At 36.1% G+C, this 19,295-nt stretch overlaps 1 protein-coding gene across 1 annotated transcript; it reads right to left on the bottom strand.

Moving 5' to 3' along the window:
• LOC109714475 (ACT domain-containing protein ACR8-like) lies at nucleotides 14,557–18,581 on the bottom strand. Its single transcript, XM_020239114.1, has 5 exons — nucleotides 18,307–18,581; nucleotides 18,122–18,167; nucleotides 17,201–18,025; nucleotides 16,254–16,358; nucleotides 14,557–15,695 (listed from the first exon to the last, which is right to left on the bottom strand). Exons 1-5 carry the CDS (start codon nucleotides 18,357–18,359, stop codon nucleotides 15,342–15,344), a joined length of 1,383 nt encoding a protein of 460 aa, XP_020094703.1. The 5' UTR covers nucleotides 18,360–18,581; the 3' UTR covers nucleotides 14,557–15,341.

Raw genomic sequence — 19,295 nt, 5'->3', positions numbered from 1 at the left:
TTTCACAAAATTAAGAACTAGCTCCAATATAGCACATCGTTAATTACCCAAAAAATAAATCCAATAGAAAACAATGCAGGAAATACAATAGCATGCAGTTAATAATATAAAATATGAAATTTTGGATTGTACAAGAATATAGTTGTGTTACAAATGTTAGCCCTAAGTGGGTATATAGAGCATATATAGTTTAATACCCAGCTAATTAAGAATACGTAAGAGTAATTAAGAATGAGCAAATGCTTCAATACACCATAAGTATTAAAATCAAATTCTTAATTAGTAAGGGTATAGTTAGATTTACATTTAAATTAAAATTTTGAATTTGATCTGAAAGTTTATTTTAAATTTGTGTTTTATATTTAAAAGATGAATTTGATTTATAATTAAGTTTTTTACGTTGTTTTGCATTTAAATTTACAGCTTAGTTGTAATTTGAATTCCAACTATTGTTGTAGGTATTTGAGAAGGTTATAATATTAATTCTTAGTTGGATAAAACCGGTTTTGTAGACCAAAATATTTTTCTAAGATCAAAATATCCTTTAAATACGTACCTGGTGAACGGTAACTATGCCTGAATAGTAGGTCTCGTCTTTAGAATCATATTACATATCAACCATCTATTTAAAAAAATAAATGATCAAAATTTACATGGTGTATTGAAGTATTACTCATTAAGAATACGTTAATTGAGAAGGGGATGAAGCAATTACTTTGTTTGACACTGTGTGAGAATTCTTTGTTTATATTATTATATTTATATAGTATATACTAATATTTATTATATATTATATATATAATATATATATATAAATATATATATATATTATATATATAGTGGCAACTACACCTATGTAGTTGGCACTTTAATTTAAAACCATTTTTTAAGAAAAAAAATTAAAAACTTTGAATATTCTATTTGCATTTGTCTCAGGGAATATACATTGCTTACTCCTCTTCATTCTAAAATCCTTTGCATTTTATGGACCAGCATATCTACTTGTCTAAGTTGTTGCCCTAAGAATAAGAACAAAATGCTAACTTCTAGAATCAGCAGGAATAAGATTCTTCAGAAATTGTTTTGTGGACCTAGTCTACCGCATCATTCTTGAATCAAACTCAATAAAATTGCAACACATAAATGAAAGAGATTTTAATTAATTGTTTGCGTTACTAACAATATTTTTCTTAACAAACGAAACAAGAAACAGAATGAAAAATTTGTACATAGGTCTTCTTTTAATGTTTTCGCGTAAATTCTTGAATTTTAAGTTTTTCTTTCGAAAAATTATTTGCTAAGAATCACTTAGCTAGTAGAATCTTGGTTTTTATTATTTCTTTGGTTGTCTCATAATCTATAGATATATTAATTTTTTGAGAAATGATTCGGTACTTTATTATTAAAAAAACAAAATAAAACTTAATTAACCGTTGATTAATAGAGGGTAAAGGTGTAATTTTAATATTTAGCAGGTAAATGGGTTATATCATTCGAGGTTATTTCGGTAATTAAACTATACATCATTTAAAGAAACTTTTAATTGATATCCTAAATTTATACATTAATTTGCACTAATTTAGGAAATTGATTGATTACCCTAATTTAGGCATTAATTAGGTATTAATTTACAAATTTAGTTTAGAAATTTACGAATTTAGTTTAAACATAAAAATTAAAAAGATTAGGATTACTATTCAGAAAAAAAAAAGGTTAGAAATTTGAATTCGAATCTGATTAACAATCACAAAATCTATTTCTAAACTCGATGGATTTCAAAAATCCATATCTAAACCCGAAACTAACCAATTTTTCGAAACCCAAAACCAAATCCAAACCGGAAGACTGGAACCCGAAACAATTATTTCTTTTTACCATATTTCAAAATATTTTATATTAAATTTAAAATTTTAAAATATAAATTCGAATATAATATTAAACTTTATATATGATTCAGGTTGGATTCAAGATGGATATAGAAAAAAATCCATAGTTGGTTCACAAAATAATCTCATGTTCTTGTTGTCAAATAATTTGAAATTTTTCTTATATGAAATACCAAATATGAGAGGAAAGATAGAGAGAGAAAAAAGAAATAAAGAGATAATAAAATTTTAATAATATAATAGAGATAAAATGACTAAATTGTTCATGTATTAAAAGACAAAAATATCATTTTTTGAGGTACCTGGTGACCGGTACCACTCCTAAAATGACCTGCTATTGCAGGTCACAATTTTAAGAAAATTAAATCTGTACCGTTGAGTGGGAGTGATTGAACGGTAACGAAAAACAAAAAGTATAGAAGCATTACTCTAATTTTTTAGTTCTGTTGTGCCCTACGTGGCGCCTCCTCGACGCCCCCCCCTCTACCGTTCCCTTCCGTGCTCGGCCTGCGTAGCGTGGGTGCTCCGAAGGGCAACGTGTCGTCCTACCCGCGTCTCCCGAAACCTGTCTCCCCAATCTCTCTCTCCCGATCCCTCTCTCGCGAAACCGAGCCCTCGCAGGTACCGCAGGATGCGGGGCATTGTCGCTCTCCTCGTACGTGCGGGCACACCGTGTGGCAGGAGCCCTAGCTTCGCCAGTGTGCACTGTGTCCCAACTCCTCTCTCTGCGGTGGGCATCATCGTACTTCTACGCACGTGTGCCATACCCGCCTCCCCTCTCTTTGCGATGTCCATCGTCATCCTTCTCCCCGCCGCCGCCGGATATGGGCTACCTGATGGGCATAAGGTTTATGGTATGTAATTATTGCACCCTACCCTACAATCTAACAACCCTCCCTTCCCCTGTCCGGGCTTCACCCGCTTCTGCTGCGTGGCCGCCGGGTGTGGGTTCCCTCAGGCCCGTAGTGACCCTTCGCCTGTGATGGGCGCTCTCCCACTATCTGATCTACTCCGCCGCCCTTCTCTCTCCTCCTCCTCGCTCTCTAAGCACGTTGTGGTACGGTTGGGCCCCCAGGGCAGCCTGCCCCACTCCCTCGCATCCCCATCTCCTTCTTGCTCTCCAGTTGCAGCAGGGATCTATAAATATTCATGCATCTATGCAGAGATGTCGCGGGTTGGTTGCCTTCGTTTCTAAGATTTGGCCTTTTGGTTCCCTATACTCTACCTCCGTTTACTATTCTTGCTTTAGATTCCATCGGCCTCCTATCTCTGCTGGGCCCTCTTATAATACTTGTTGTACTCTGAGGTGGCTGGCTTGGTTCCTGAGGTTTGGACATTTGAATTTGTAAAAAATTTTATACGGAGTTTGGGGTGGCTGATGTTGCCTTTTACCTCCTAGGTTCTCTACTGTTGTGCCCTCTTCCGGAGTAAGGCTCGAGGGCTCAAATTTATTAAATTCTTTATACAAAACTTGGGATGCCTGATGTCACTGCTTTGGCTTTTTCCTCCTAGGTTGTGTGCTACTGTGTCCTTTTCGGTGCCCGGCTCGCCTTGCCAATTATTGAACTTTTGTTCTCTCGGCTCTTTTTGGTGAGTGATGCTTGAGTCTACACACTCTAAATTATGATGAACATACGAAATTTTTTAAAGACCTGAGATCACTATGGTATTTACTAAGGTCCCTGCGCATTCCTTTATATTTAAGCAATGCTTTTTCAGAAACAAAAAAGGATCAGCCTATTCCCTATAAATTATGATATAGATAATTCAGCGATTTCTTAACAAATATTTTTAGGAAATTAAATCGGCCTGCTGGTTTCTGAGGTCCCTGTGCCTGCTGATTTTTACCAATTTATCTCTTCACACTTCTAAATTGTTTGCTTCATTCTCTCATTTCCCTTTTAACCACAATTGTCAGGATGTCGATTGTTCATCTCTGTTTTAGTAAATTACTTGAAGAAATATGCCAGAAATTGGGTTTCCGGGTCCCTGATTGTGTTGCCACAGCCAGTGCTGAAGGCTGGTTCGTTGCGTATATAGACCTTCCTATCGCACGCAACGGGGCAATTGTCAAAATTACCCGCTGCTAGGGTGCTGCTTCCCCTGATTTTCTTCTAGCTAAGGATGATTCAGCTCGTGTGGCTATCCAGCGAATGAAGTCTGAGCTCGATCTTCACATAAAAGATATAAATTATGACGACTGCATAATATATAAAAGCATGTACGACAATGTTACGGTTCAGTTTAATGACCTCCTTGCACAGTTAAATAAATTGAAGCGCGAACACAGTGTTCTCAGGGATTGTTACGCTTCATCTGTTGCCAAAAGAATTAAGTATATAGATGAGAACCAAAAACTGAGCCGTACAATTGCCGAATACCGCGCGACCGTCGATCGCCTTCGCGCGGGCCGTGCTGCTATGGCGACTGACTCCTCTGGATCAGGGTCGGCTTCTTAGCCCTGTGCTCCTCCCTTGGTCTTCATACTGTACTTCAAGCTTGCACGTACTTCTTGCTCCTGCTACCTTCCTCCGTGCCCTTTTGGCTTTCCTTACGTGCCTAGGGGTTTCCTCAGCTCTTTTTGTACTCCGGGGTTGATGGCCGTAACTTATAATGCTTTGCTTTACCCTTATTTGTAAAATAGACTATGTACTATAAGCTAGACTTTGTTGCTTTAGTTTATGCGTAGAATTCATAAATATCATTTCCATGCATTCTTAATAAATTTATTGCTACTTGCTGAGGACTTAGCTACCTCTAGGACCATCGTTTATCAAGTGATTAGGATCATAGATCTTGCGCAGGATAGTGTAGAAGCAGGATGCTGCGAAATGCAATATGTCGTATGTTGGATTCGTCTTTCTTTTGTGTATTCTATTTAATAATTTTCACGCAATATGATTGTTAGTATTTTCAATGTGTTGCAGATTATTCATTATCGAAAATTTCATGGTCATAGTTCATGATTCTTAATTATCTATTACTGTTGTTTTTGAATGCTTATTAATTATTACTTTTTCCGCTTACTATTCTTTTGCTCTTATTTCTCAATGCTGTGATGACCTCTCCCTTAAATGGCAAGAACATTAGAGATAGCAAGAAAGTTAAACTGTAGCTATGCATGCTCGGTTATAATTCTCGCTGGTTGCACATTAGCTACTCTTAGTAATCCACTGCTCCTATTACTACCCTGTACTCATGAGCGGTATTGCCGATTCAACTTACCTGAGCCTTACATTTTTGTGCATATTTTTTAAAATTGTTTAAATTTTATATTACTTTTATTTTGTCGTAGTATTAAAATTTATGCTTCTGTTGAACCATTCAAGTTTAAATATTTTGAGCTATTTGTTCCATCTCTTCTTTTATTCCAGCCTTCAATATGCTGTTATTTTTACCAATATTACTTTATTTCCTTTCATTTCTTCTCATTTTTCTGTATTTTCTTTGAGGCCATGATGATAAATAGGGGAAAATATGGAAAATGTTGGGTTGGAATAAGTGGAAGTTTGGATGGGCTACTCACAATCAACCACTTCTGACTGTTCTTACTGTTGGTGGATGTTGCTTATGTCACAGCCCGCGACCACCCGCCTATTTGGCCGAGGTCGCGGCGTGACAGTAGATAGTATCAGAGCATAAAGTAGAGAATGGGAAAATGGTTTAGATGACCTAGGAGACCCTAGGATAGTAAAACCATAGAGGTTAAGGCTCGTGAGAGACGAGGACTTGAGACGTGCGGCGAAAGGATTATGGATTGGGTTGTGTTATTAACCTCTAAGACGGATATTAGAGGTAGACTCGAGGTGTGCTTTATTCTCAATCAAGGGAGTTCATGTTGGCGTGCGACAACATGAAACCGAGCGATGAGAATAGACGCCCTCGCATGACTTTCGCCTGATTGACTTTTGAGTCGTGTTAATGGTTTCGTGTTTGACCCTGAGGGTCGAGAGCTAATCGAGTTGTCCTGTTTCAGGAAGCGATGGCACCGCGCAGGCGATCTTCATCCAGGTCGGCGCGGGGCGGGGCAAGTGGTGTCCCTGAGCAAGCCGAGGCGAGCGGGGACCCGGTGCTCCGCGAGCAGTTGAACGCACTCACGGACGTAGTGCAACGACAGGAAGAGCAGATCAAGGAGCTCCATGAGTTGTTGACACAACAGGCCGCGGTAGCTGCGCCGGTAGCAGCGCGCCGTGCACCGTCGGGAGTCGCGGTGGATTTGGGGGCCGTGGCCCCTGGTTCTGTGGAGATAGAAGAGGAAAGGGAATGGGCTGTGACAGCTTATGTGCTTATTGCTGAAAAATCTATAACTATGCCGGTTCAGCTACGGTTTTCACTGTTTGCGCATCGCTTAGTATACACCTCCATTTTTTTTTCTATAATTATTTGGTTATTCTTGATTTTTCAGTCTGTATGTTAATAGCTTACTATGCATTACTTGATCATAAAGATATTTGCTTCAATATTTGATGTTGATCTATTAGTTGTGAATGATTATCTGCGAGTTATTTTATGGCCTATTAGTGATTCAACATTTATGTATTTGTGTTGGCGTTGGTGACAATTATTCTCAGTTTTGCCCTTTTCACTCTATTGGTGCTGAATTAATAGGGGTTATTATTGTTGTGTGTAAGTTGTTCCATGTACATATATACTTGCTAAATGAACAGGAGTTTGTTGTACCCCTATATGTTCAGGAGTTGAGAAGAAAGCTTTCCTTCTCTCTATTCTTTTTCTCTATATATATATGATTTAGTTGTGCTTCTTGGTGTTGATTTTAGAATCTGATTTTATTGTTGTTGTTCCTGATTTGCATTTATATACTTTTCTCTATCTTTTAATATTTTTCTACTTACTTTTCCCTTTCAGATTGTAAATTCTTATTTTCCTCCTTATTTGTTAATACGCTATGCAAAGAACTCTCCACTCTACTCTTTCTTTTAAACGTTTTTTTTTTCTGTTACACTAATTTTTTAGTTTTTTTGTTTTAACCTGATTTGCTTTCACATATTAGCTTTCAACTTATCCTTTTTCACTCTTCGCTATTTCCATCTTTAGCTTTTTCTCGACTTCTTGAGGCGATGATGATTGTCGGTAAACAGAAAACAGCTTGGTAAGAACAGATTTGGATGGCCTGGTCTCAGGCAACCATCTACTGGAGAGAATAGTTTTGCATGAACAGATTTGGATGGCCTGATCTTAGGCAACCATCTGCCGATGTTGCTTTTCCTGCTAAGTCAGTGTTCCATGTATTGATTATATTTATTTACCGACTTACGCTGTCTATTTCCAGCATGACGGTTCTGCTGGGCGTTGCCTTCGGAAATAACACCTTAACCTCTTTATTTTTTGCACACATTTGTTCCTTCTTTCTCTATCAAGCATTTTTTCTCGATTTATAGAATCAGGTCTTCTTTCAAGATTTTTTTAGATTGAAAAAATGTTTCGAATACAGATTTCAGTTTCTTTTGATTTAAATTTCTCATTTGTGAATTATAGAGTGGTTGTGGGCACTTTTTTATCACGGCCTTTTCTGCTCTATATATAACTCTTCCATGGCAAAATTTTGCTTCCTTCTTCTTGCAGTTGTTCCGATGTCAACTGTGCAGCTATCTTACACTAGATTGCTCCGTGAGGTTTACGAACAACTTCAGCTCGAGGTACCATAGTGTGTATTAACAATGGATGCTGAGGGAAACTTTCTGGGCTACATATATAGATTTGCAGATTCCTTACAGTGAGTCTGCAGCTGAAATTATCCGGTGCTGGGGTGCACAATCCCTTATGTCTCTCTGGGCTGAGCAAGATGCTACCCGTATTGCGATTAAGAGACTCACGGATGAATGCGATTTGCATATCAAAGATGTTAATTATGACAACAGTATCTTCTACAAGAGTTTATATGATCATCTTACTATGGAGTATGCAGTGTTGTTTGCACAGTGCACTAACCTCGCTCAAGAGTCTGACTTCCTAAAGGAATGCTATATTTCTACAATTGCACAAAAAAATAAATTCGTGATTGAACGCGTCAAGATACATCATGCCATTGAGGAGTGCTACGCCATTGTAAACCACCTTGATGTTGTTCCATCTGCTACTACAGCTAATGAATCTGATGCTCTGTCGAATCCGTTGGCTTAATTACTAAAGCTTCTTAAATGCTGGTGCTACCTTTTGATACCATGTTTTGTGCTCACAAGGCATTTTGCGCATGGCTTTGCAGTATCAGTTACAATGCTGTGTACTTTTTTAAAATTTTGTCTCCACTTAATTAGTTGTGTTTCTTCCTCCCTCAACTCTTACTTGTAGCATAATGGATGTACTTTCCTTCTTGCTTAACTACTCACTCTTAATGAATGTCACGTCTACTGAGTCTTTAAGTCGGTTCATATAATACTGTGTGCTTTATGCTTTGACTTTGTTTTGATAACGCATTCCCTCATTCCAAATGATGCCCCATGCTGAATTTGCAATATATTTTATATTATTTCATGCTTAATTTTTTAGGCACCCTATTATGTGAAGGATTATATGTGGATTTATATTTATATATAATATATGTTATATTACTTTCTGCTTAAATTTATGCTAATCTAATTAACCGCCGCGAAGCGCGGGTTGCGTTTTCGCTAGTTTATCTTTACTACAGGCATATTGTTTTAAATTTGTAGTGTTGGTTATTTGGAGAGGATAAGCAATATTATAATGATGCGCAAGAGACGTACGTACATATGATATTTATATATGAATAAATTTGCGAAAAGAAGGGTTAGAATTGAAACAGCTGATTGAATAATGAAGATTCCCAAGAATGATATTTGGTAGGAACTTTTATCAAAACAAAAAAAAAAAACTTATATGTTTATAAAGCATTAATGATGCAATAAGTTAAATTGCCAAATAACTATATAATAAATAGCCATTTAATTAAAAGGCATTTTGTGTGGACCATTGTGTGTAGCATATATGTTTAAAAGTAATAGATTCTTTAATGGTGGTGGTGGTGGTGGTGGTGTGGTGGAGGAATGTGGTAGGAAATCTAAAGATGACGTGCTCAAAGTGTCGTCACAACCACCACGTATTATTATTCCAACAATTAACGCCAATTGCTGCGCACTTCCACTATAGACTTAAGCTAAGGACATATTTGGTTCACCAAAGAGTGAAACATCGAAAATAATATTTTTAAAAAGTAACGTCTTATCGATTATTTGGTTTACGAAATTGAATATAAAAATCACTTTGCCAAAGTACGTTGATAAAGTAAATTATACCTAAATCTCACTTTTTTTTTTTTTACTTCGGCTCAAAAAATTCGAAAGTCAGTACGAATGAAAAACTTAGGTAAGAGTTTATATTTATTCTTAACTTTAATATTTAAATTTATTTTTAAAGTTCAATTTCAATTAAATTTGAATTAAAATTATGATCATATTTTAAATTTTATTTGTAAATTAAAATTTTAATTCAACAGAAAATTTTAAATTTAAATTTATGACTTTATATTTAAATTTAAAGTTCTACATTTTATTTTTATTTAAATTTGAATTTTAGAATTTAAATTTAAATTTTAATCAAATTATTTTTAGTTAAGAACTTCAATTTGAAATTTGATAATTAGTAATGAGCAATGCTTCATTACACCATAAGTATTAAAATCAAACTCTTAATTAGTAAAGGGTATAGTTGAATTTTACATAAAGTAACCTATTGAACAGGTTACCGATTTGAATTAGTTAATATGACAATATTGAAAAAAAATTAGTAGCATATACCAAATTTGTTAGCATCCTATAATATTAAGTATTTTATTTAGTTTTGTTACTTTCCAAATTAGATAATACTCTATTTGTTTAGTATCCAACTCAAAAAAATATTGATTTAAATTTAAGTTTTGTAGTTGGTATTGTAATATAAAATTTTAATTTCAAAATTTATATTAAACTTTTAAATTTTGAATCTATATTGTACTTTTAATCTGAAAGCCAAATTTTAATTTTTGATTTAAATTAAAATTTGAATTTGAACTTACAGTTTTATTTTAAATTTGTGTTTTATATTTAAAAGTTGAATTTAATTTATAATTAAGTTTTTTATGTTGTTTTGCATTTAAATTTACAGTTTAGTTGTAATTTGAATTCCAACTATTGTTGTAGATATTTGAGAAGGTTATAGTATTCTTAGTTGGATAAAACCGGTTTTGTAGACTAAAATATTTTTCTAAGACCAAAATACCTTTTAGATAGGTGCCTGGTGAATGGTACCTATGCCTAAATAGTAGGTCACCTCTAAAATCATATTACATCTCAACCATCTATTTAGAAAAATAAATGGTCAAGATTTACGTGGTGTATTGATGTATTACTCATTAGTAATTGAACACGTAGTTCCTTCAATCTTGTGGCTATTTGAGTTGCAAAATTTGAAAAAATTACTGATCAAAGTAATAGATAAAAGATTTTAAAAGTTTCCAAATGTAATTACGAAAAAAGGAGGACCTATGTCAAATGATTTTTTGTACAATAAAAAAAAATGAATGATGTGACAAGTAAAATATTAATAATTTTGTGATGAAGTGAAGGTAAGATGTAAATCTTATTTTCAGATGTATAGATAGCATTATTTTTTTTTTAATAACGAATTAGCTACCTAGGATCTCAGCGGGGAACCTAGATCTTGTGGTGGCATCTTGAATAATAATTTATTCAATTATTTGTTAAAATTATCGCATAATTTATTTAATTATTATTTGTATTAAATTATTGGTTGTAACACTTCAATTATAAGCAGCCACGTGGACACCAGTTGGACCGGGCATTTGTTCTAATCCATGACTAGGCCATTATTTCATTGCTTTTTATTTGTTTATGTATTTATTTATTTATTTGTATAGTAAACTAAGCCCATAGTATAAAAAATTAGGGGTTAACTTCTTCAATACCGTTCTATGGAGTTTCATCTTCAAAGTCTATGGTTTCTTAAGCACAAAACGTTTCTAATTTATTTTATTGCATGTTTCATGATGAAACAAAATATAAACTATAAAATAATAAACTTTCTAAAAATTTGCTAATCGTACTAGATTAAAACTTATAATAGAGTCTATCTTAGATGCTTCTAATAGTATATAAACAATACATATTATGATTTTTTTTTTTTTTTTTTGAGAGATAGGTAGCATGCTACCCGTTTCGTTTATTTCATTTAGAAATAAACTTAGCTGAAAATGTGAATCAACTAGGATTCGAACTTGGGTATCGGGTACCAACCACCAAGCCCTTTGCCACTTGCTCTAGAACGGTCGGTATGAATTTTTTAAAGCTCTCGAATCTTTACCGGTACTATCACTCAATGATAAACCTTAGACACTAAGAAGGATTAAAAACTTAGTAGCATCTATTATTCACATGCTATTAGAAATATTTTAACTCGACTACGAACTTATCATATTTTTAAGTGTAGAGTTACTATGCTATCGGGAGTATAAAATAGTTGGTGCTTCCGAATTTTTAGCCCTTGGATTAAAAATTCTACAGTTGGGATGATAGCCATCCCCTTAGGGTTGAGTTATCCTCCTAGGGTTGAATGGTCCTCATTGATTAATAATATTAATCCAATAGTTAGAAATTATCAATGGAGTTGATCTAAGAACTAAAAAATCGGAAGCACCAACCACTTTATACTTCCGATAGCATAGTAGCTCTACTCCTATTTTTAATTAAAATTATAAATTAGGTTTTTAATTTATATTTATTTAATATAAAATTTGAAATTCTTTTGAAATTTTTAAGGCGTTTTGCATTCGTATAATAAAACTTGACGTGATTGGCCATTTTTTTTTATTTTTTTAGAGTGATCACGTGCTTGGGTGGGTTTTGCCTTTTAAATTTTTTTCTTATATTATTGTTTACGTAACAATGTATGAAGATCCAACTCACGTACCAATGGGACAGTTTGGAATGGACCCCTCAACTTCAATTTTTTTTTTTATTTTCGTAATTAAGTAAGCTTCATCAACTAAATCAAAGATTTTACCAAATTTAGTTATTTTAATCACTTTTTAGCAAATTAAATTGCAATAATTATTAATTAACATCTAACAGAGTTATTAAATTTATGAAATTTTTGAATGTTTGGCAAATCTTTATTTGAATTTTTTGTAAGATTTTGAGTAGGACATTTTATAACAAGAAAAGTTTAAAGCTGTGCAATTTCACAAAGTTAGATATTCTCTTAAAATAGTCTGAAAAGTAGGAGTTCCTGCGTATAAATTATTCATAAATAAAATTTGCGCATAAGCACAAGGTAATAAGAAGATAACATAAAGAAATACTCAGAGGCTGCGTTTGGTTCAGATATAAGTAAGAATTGCTTGTTCCAGGAATAGGTACAAGTTCATGTATAAGCAGGAACTAGACCAATGTTGCGTTTGGATGAAAATTGAGTTGTTCCTAGGAATAAGGTAAATAGCGTTTGGATAGTTAAATTGGAACGAGAGGTATAAAAGTTATAATTTGAAATTAAAATTATATTATCTAATTAATTAACATCAAAATATTACTTAAAAATAAATAATAAATAAATTATTAATAAATAATTATAAATAATAATAATTATTAATTATTATTATTATTTAATTATTATTAATTATTTATAATTATTTATAAGTAATAAATTAATTAATTATTAATAAATTATTAATAATTATTAATTAATTAATTAATTATTAATAATTATTAATAATTATTTATAAGTAATAAATTAATTAATAATAATTATCTAATTATTAATAATTAATTATAAGTAATAAATTAATTAATAATAATTATCTAATTATTAATAATTAATTATAAATAATAAATTAATAATAATATCGATTATCTATTTCTTAAGAATAATAATTATTAATAATTATTATTTAATTAATAAATATTAATAAATAATAATTATTAAATTAATAATTATTATTATCTAATTATAAATAATTAATTATAATTAATTAATTATTTATTTATTTTATTATTTAAGCAATAGATAATAATTCAAATATATTAATTAGATTAATTAATAATTTACTATCATTAAAATTTAAATTTAGATTTAATTAACCTTGTTCTCATTCGGGAACAAGCTTGTTCCAGGAAAAAGGTGGAACAGCAGTTCTAGTCAGTTCCAGTCTTATACCAGCTAGTTCCAGAAACCCGGAAACTACTGTTCTCGGATACCAAACGCTGCGTTTGGTAACAAAGGGGGGAACAAGGGCTTATTCTCCTCCTTATTTCCGAACCAAACGCTACCAGAAGAAACCTAGGTGTTATAACCCAAAAATGGATATGCTTTTCTATCCATTAAAAAGAATTACTAAAATATGTGTTTCCTTTTTGGGAATGGTATTGCTAAAAAAATATTTACTATCTCAAGCGTAAAAGAAATAGTAAATATTACTTTAATAATACCCTTTGGGGTTCTATTATTTTAAACCATACGATGAAGCACAAACCCTAAATTAAGTGCACAAGGCAAAATTTTCTGGCTTTTTGGTTTGGCTCCTAGACAAAATTTATAGGTAAGAGAACAGAACAACATGGCAAATCCTAAGATCTTGGTTTGATTTTCACACTCATTATTTTACGGCACATATTTTTGTCTATTATATCTCTTTCCATCAAATATTATTTATGTCTTTAACAGTCACATAAATATGAGTGTTAAAACTAGTACTACTAAACCATTTCATATCATAGAAATATTTTTTGGTGGGAGTTATTATTATTATTTTTTATTAGCTTTCAAATATGAGCCTTCTTTTTAATCCCTTTATCGAGCCATTCAAACAATTGTGTTCAGTTGCAGGTGGGTCCTAATAAATCCCACAATTTTCCATAATTCAAATTCAGATTAGCTGAAACCTCTCGCTTTTTATGGGCCCGTAAAAGAGTTGACTTTTTTATTTAGTATTAAATACTTAGCTTTTGCTTGTGGAATAGGATTCATACTATATCATCTTCAAATCCCTTGCCCCATAATGAGAAGAATACCTGCTACGAAAGGGAGGGAAAGTTTAAATTTTACCATTCATTTCAATTCCAGAGCATGCATGCTGTCCCAGAACCATCTAATAAAATACCATGTCTTAATTTTTTACAATTCTTTATGCCGATTATATCGTTCTCCAGAAACATCAACAAAATTCAACCCTACTAATAATGTCATTAAAGAAAAAGACAACGGATTACAGAAAAGGGTTTGCGCGATTCAACGCCGATTAGTCGGTCCGATCGGCCGAGAACAGCGGCATCAACGCACACTTTGTTCCCTACAGGCGCTACAACCACCCGCCCGTCGCTTTCTCTAATTCGAAGGGATTAGTGATCATTAAAAAGAAATAAGTTTAATTGCATCATCACCGTCGTCATTGTTGTGGTCGGTGATCTACCACTCCTAATTCTCCTGGTTATTGAACACACAACTACTAACCCCCTCCAAACTCGGTACCAATCACAATGGTTTTCATTCGTACATAGGCAGGTGAGGTAGGTGCCAAGCTGTTGGTTTATGTTGTTGGGTTTAAGTAAAGACCCCACCTTAATCTGACCAGGCAAATACAAGTAGACCACAAGAAAACCCAAAAAGATTCTAGAAATCTAGAAACAGTACCACACAGAGGAGAGAGAGAGAGATAGAGAATTTAATATTTTGGGTAGTCAAACAATATTTGTAGCTATCAATATCATCAGGTATGGTATATGTACAAAGTCTACAGTACTCCTTCCTGTATGTGTGCTGGTGCGTGTGACAGTAATGTGAGTTTTTGTAACAAAGGAGAGATACAAACACTAGCAACTACCCAACCATAGACCAACGCTTATAACAACAATAGTGAGATATCAATCCCCTTCCTTCATTCCCCCCCAACTAAAAACTAGAACCTAATTTTATGTACAACAATGCATTACCTTGGATCATATCCAAGCGGGAGTATGGGGAGGGAGAGGCATATGTGCAACAAAATACACCACCCTGTAGGAGAGAACCCGTCCTCTAGATCTTATCCACCGCCAGCCTGGGGCAGACCAACTAGTAATCTGCCATCAATCACGACCTACTTTTTAGTAAAGGACAAATCATACCATTCGCCCCCAGGTTTTCCAAGATTAGGCATTCCAATTAGATCCTTAATATGTATTAATTCTTTCAACAGAGTCGTTTTCCGTCTAAAAATTTCATTAATTCGGACAAAAGTTGTCAATGGTATCTGCATTCACCGACCAACGACAACTTCTGCCTGAATTATTCAAATTTTTGGCGGAAGAGACTTAATTGAAATAACTAATAGACATTGAGAACCTAGTTGCAACTTCTCGACTGAAGAGAAAACTCGGATAAAAGTTTATATATCGCTAGGCGGTCTGAGGCTGAGCGGTGGACTTAGGTCCAGATAACAGTTCCTCGCCTCTAGGAGCAGGACTTGACGAGGCCCAGATAGTAGAGGTTCCTCCTCACCAAGGAACCTAGTTGGAAGAGCCCAGCAGAGGCGCTGGACCCGTCGCGGGTGGAGTATAACCGGGACAAGCGCTCCTCTTCCCCGGCGTGGAGGTTCTCCTCGCCAATTCTCTTGATAACTGCATCGATGATCTTGGGATCTGGCGAGTTACCCATCGTGTCCGTCACGTAGAACTCGTTCACGGCCATCTTCCCCTTCGTTGTCACATCCGCACGCGTCACAGAGAGTCCGTTCTCGCGGAATGTCCGCGTCACGTCAGCGAGGAGTCTCCTCCGATCTACAGTGCGTAGCTCCAGCCTTACACCCTGCACCGGAACACCGAGAAGCGTCAACGGAAATGAGATGTCTCTGGCAAATTTATCATGGTAAACATGTGGTATAAGGAACCACATGAACAGCGAGTAATTTTTCAAATACTCTTCCATTATTTTCTACTTCAATTGACACTGCAACAACTCAGTACTACTTTGATTTAAGTTAATTTCTAAATTGAATTAGATAGAGTTACCTAAATCTGCAGTTTCATCCTCCTAACACTCTTCTGAAAAAGGGAGGAGTCTAGAAATGTTATCCAATTAAGAAAAGAGATGCAGATTAAGTCGACTTAATGTTAACGGCAAGAATCAAACCCACACTGCAATCTGATACAAACCGTTTCAAAGATATACTAAACAAATTTAGCAAAATTTCGAATTTACTTGATAAAAATAACAATAAAAAAAATGAAAAATTGAGAAGATCTAAGATTTAAAGAGAGATAGTTGGAGGGTTTATATCAGAAAGGCATATAGTTGAGGTGAGGTGGTCCCACTACATCCTTTACCATTTATCTTTGTAAAAGAGATCTAGGAAAAGAAAAATACCTCCGATTGTCTGCGTTCGATTGCTGCTTGTAAACACTGTATAACGCGTTGCCTCTCAGCTTCTGAGCTGATGGGGCTCCCATCTAAATGCCTAATGTAGAACTCCTGTGAACAATGAAAACAAAGAAAACAATTCAAATTTTAAATTTCAAATTTCAAATTTCAAATCACCACAAAAAATCTAGATTAATCCACATTTCTCGCGGCCCACAGAAAAGGTAAACATCTACAGAGAACCCAGCAACCATTTTGAAACTGACCGTTCAACTCGCCGGATCAGCTTTGGACTCTATTAATTCAAAATAATGTCCTCTATAACATATAAAATTTTAAGAAATTCACAACCACTTGAATTAAATTTAGTTAGCCGTGAGGACTTTCTCACTACAAATTTTGTAGACAGTTGAAGAATCATAGCCAATAGAATAATTTCAGCAAATTCGCGATTAATTATAAAACAAAATCGAATTAAAATAATAATAAGAACTAGAACAGAGTGGCCTACAAGTGAATCGAGTTCCATAAAAATAGAGAATTTTTTTTAAAAAAAAAAAAAGGACTAAGGGATCTGTCTATTTCAAAAATGGCCTAAAATTAAAAACTTCTGGCATTTTTCCCAAAAAAAAAAAGGAGAAAAAGGAAAAGTTGAAGGAACCCAATATGAAATCAAATTAGCACCAAATCAACAAGAAAAATTAAGAATAAACCAATTTTAATGTATCCAACCAAACTGAAAAGCAGTTGAGGAGCTGCACTTATTATTACAAAATGGCTTATAGTTGACTGGTTCTCCATCAAATTTTCACCCAAAAAAATAAGAAAATCTCTAATAGTAACCCTATTCAAATTATTAGCAGCACATCAACCCAAGAAAAACCCAGATTTTAATCCAATTTAAATTTGGCACCCAATAAACGAAAAGAAAACAATTGAAGAGGAGGGGTGACCTGGTGAGCTCGATCGGCGTCGGTGTCGACGGTGCCGTGGAAGACGACGTACTCCATGTCGGTGAGCGTGCACACGACGTCGAAGAGCAACTTCGGCCGATCCCGGCACTCCACCGTCACCACCGAGTACCCCCTCTCCCCCCAGCTCTCCACCCCCACCCTCACCCTCGCGCCGGCGCCGGGGCCGCCGCGGCGCTCGTAGTCGCGGTCGGCGAACATGAGCTGGTGGAGGCGCCGATCGGAGGCGGTGGCGCGCGCCGCGGGGGCGGCGGAGGAGACGCGCGCTCGCGCACCCCGCCCTTGGTGGTCGCGGTCGCGATCGCCGGAGCCGCGGAGCACGTTGCGGAGGCGCGCCTCGACGCGGGCGACGCGGTGCGCGTCGGCCGGAACGGGGCACCCGGAGTCAGCGTCCCGCAAGAGGACCAGCGCCGCGATGCGCCCGTTGTGCGTCCACGCCTTCGCCTCCACCACGTCGCACCGCTGATCCGCGAGCACCGCGAACACCTCCGAGAGCAAACCGGGGCGATCGGCCCCCGTGAGCTCCACCGCCGTCAAGTCACCCACATCCGCCTCTCCGGCGCCGCCGCCGCCGCCCCCTCCTCCGCCGCCGCCGACGAAGCCGCTTTCGAGGGTGTTGAGCGAGTGCTCGATGCAGGAGAGGACGTGCGCGTCGGTGAGCTTGCGGCCGCAGCGATCGGTGACGTGGAACACGTCCATGAACCAGCGCCCGTCGGAGGAGATGTAGCCCTTGTGGATCGAGAGATCGAGGTCCGTTAGGGTTTGCACCGCCTCCAACAACACCCCGTGCTTCCGCGCGCTATCCACCTGTAGAATAAGGATAACAAACAACACCGCATAACTCGACGAATCCTAAAGGCTTATTCTCCAAATCTGCTAATCTAGGGTTCGATCGGAGCGTACCTTGATGAGGGTGGCGGTGGGGCACACGGCATTGTCGATAACGACCCTGCGAGCAAAGAATCGACAAGGAAGGGCTCAAATCGGAGCCATGGCAAGGGCTCAAGGAGCAAATCCGAGGAAGAAGACAACGAAGGGGATCATCACATGGATCGCGAACTACAACAACTAGTAAAGATGCTACGAACCTGGGGTTGTTCATTCGATTCATAAGCTCCTCCAAGCTCCCCCTCCACTCCATTTTTCTCCTTCGATTCGAGATCTACCGCTCCCTTTCTCTTCCCTCGATCGATCGAGGAGATGTAACGGATTCGTTTCCCCTCTACGAAACCCTAATCTCTCTCTCTCTCTCTCTCTCTCTCTCTCTCTCTCTCTCTTTCTCTCCCTGCGTTTGTATGTTTCCTCAGTAAGTAATTGGAAGCGGGTGGGAAAAAGGATGGAGGCAAGCGATTCCCAACGGCGATGGGCGTTTTCTACTCGGCATATATTGAAGGTGACAAAAAATACTGAGAGCCCCCCAACTATTTACTATTTTTAAAACACACCCTTCACTTTATTTTTCTATTAATTCTTTTTTAAATATACTCCTCGTAAATAATTTTAGTATACTTTATCCGTTACCAAGCAACTGTTAAAAATCTTACACTTCTATTTACTAAAAGAGTAATAATAGTAGATAATTAATAAACTATTAGATTCAGAAAAGAGATCGAATACTCATAAAATTCCAAAATAACAAAAAATATTTAATTTAAAAAACGTACCAATGTTGGGGATGGGTATTGTTGAGGGGCGTTTCAGTAGAATTTTGACCCGAGGGTAAGTTTGAGAAGCCCAGGTCTTTACGCCAAGACGACCCGCCACATGCCGTGGGAAGCGGTGTTCTATTTGTCTCTTGACCTAACGCACCCGCCCCTGGACCCGACCTTGGTCAACAACCCCGTTGCTCACTCACCCCATCCCCATTGGCTATAATTGCACTCTAGTCCATAAACTTTAACTCGCACTTGAATTTGTCCACATTTTTTTAGTTTACCGTTTCAAATTTTATTTTGTCAATGACTTTTGTTTTAGTTTTTATCTCCAACTAGAGAATTGTCGGTTGCATCTACTTTAGCGTACGATTAAAAAAAAAAATTTCTATAAATTTTTTGTTCATCTGACGGTTTCTATTTAG

This window comes from Ananas comosus, linkage group 8 (genome assembly GCF_001540865.1).
Source record: "Ananas comosus cultivar F153 linkage group 8, ASM154086v1, whole genome shotgun sequence".
In the NCBI taxonomy this organism is placed as follows: Eukaryota; Viridiplantae; Streptophyta; class Magnoliopsida; order Poales; family Bromeliaceae; genus Ananas; species Ananas comosus.
The sequence above is the reverse complement of the archived record's forward strand: the minus strand, read 5'-3'. Positions and strand labels throughout refer to the sequence as shown.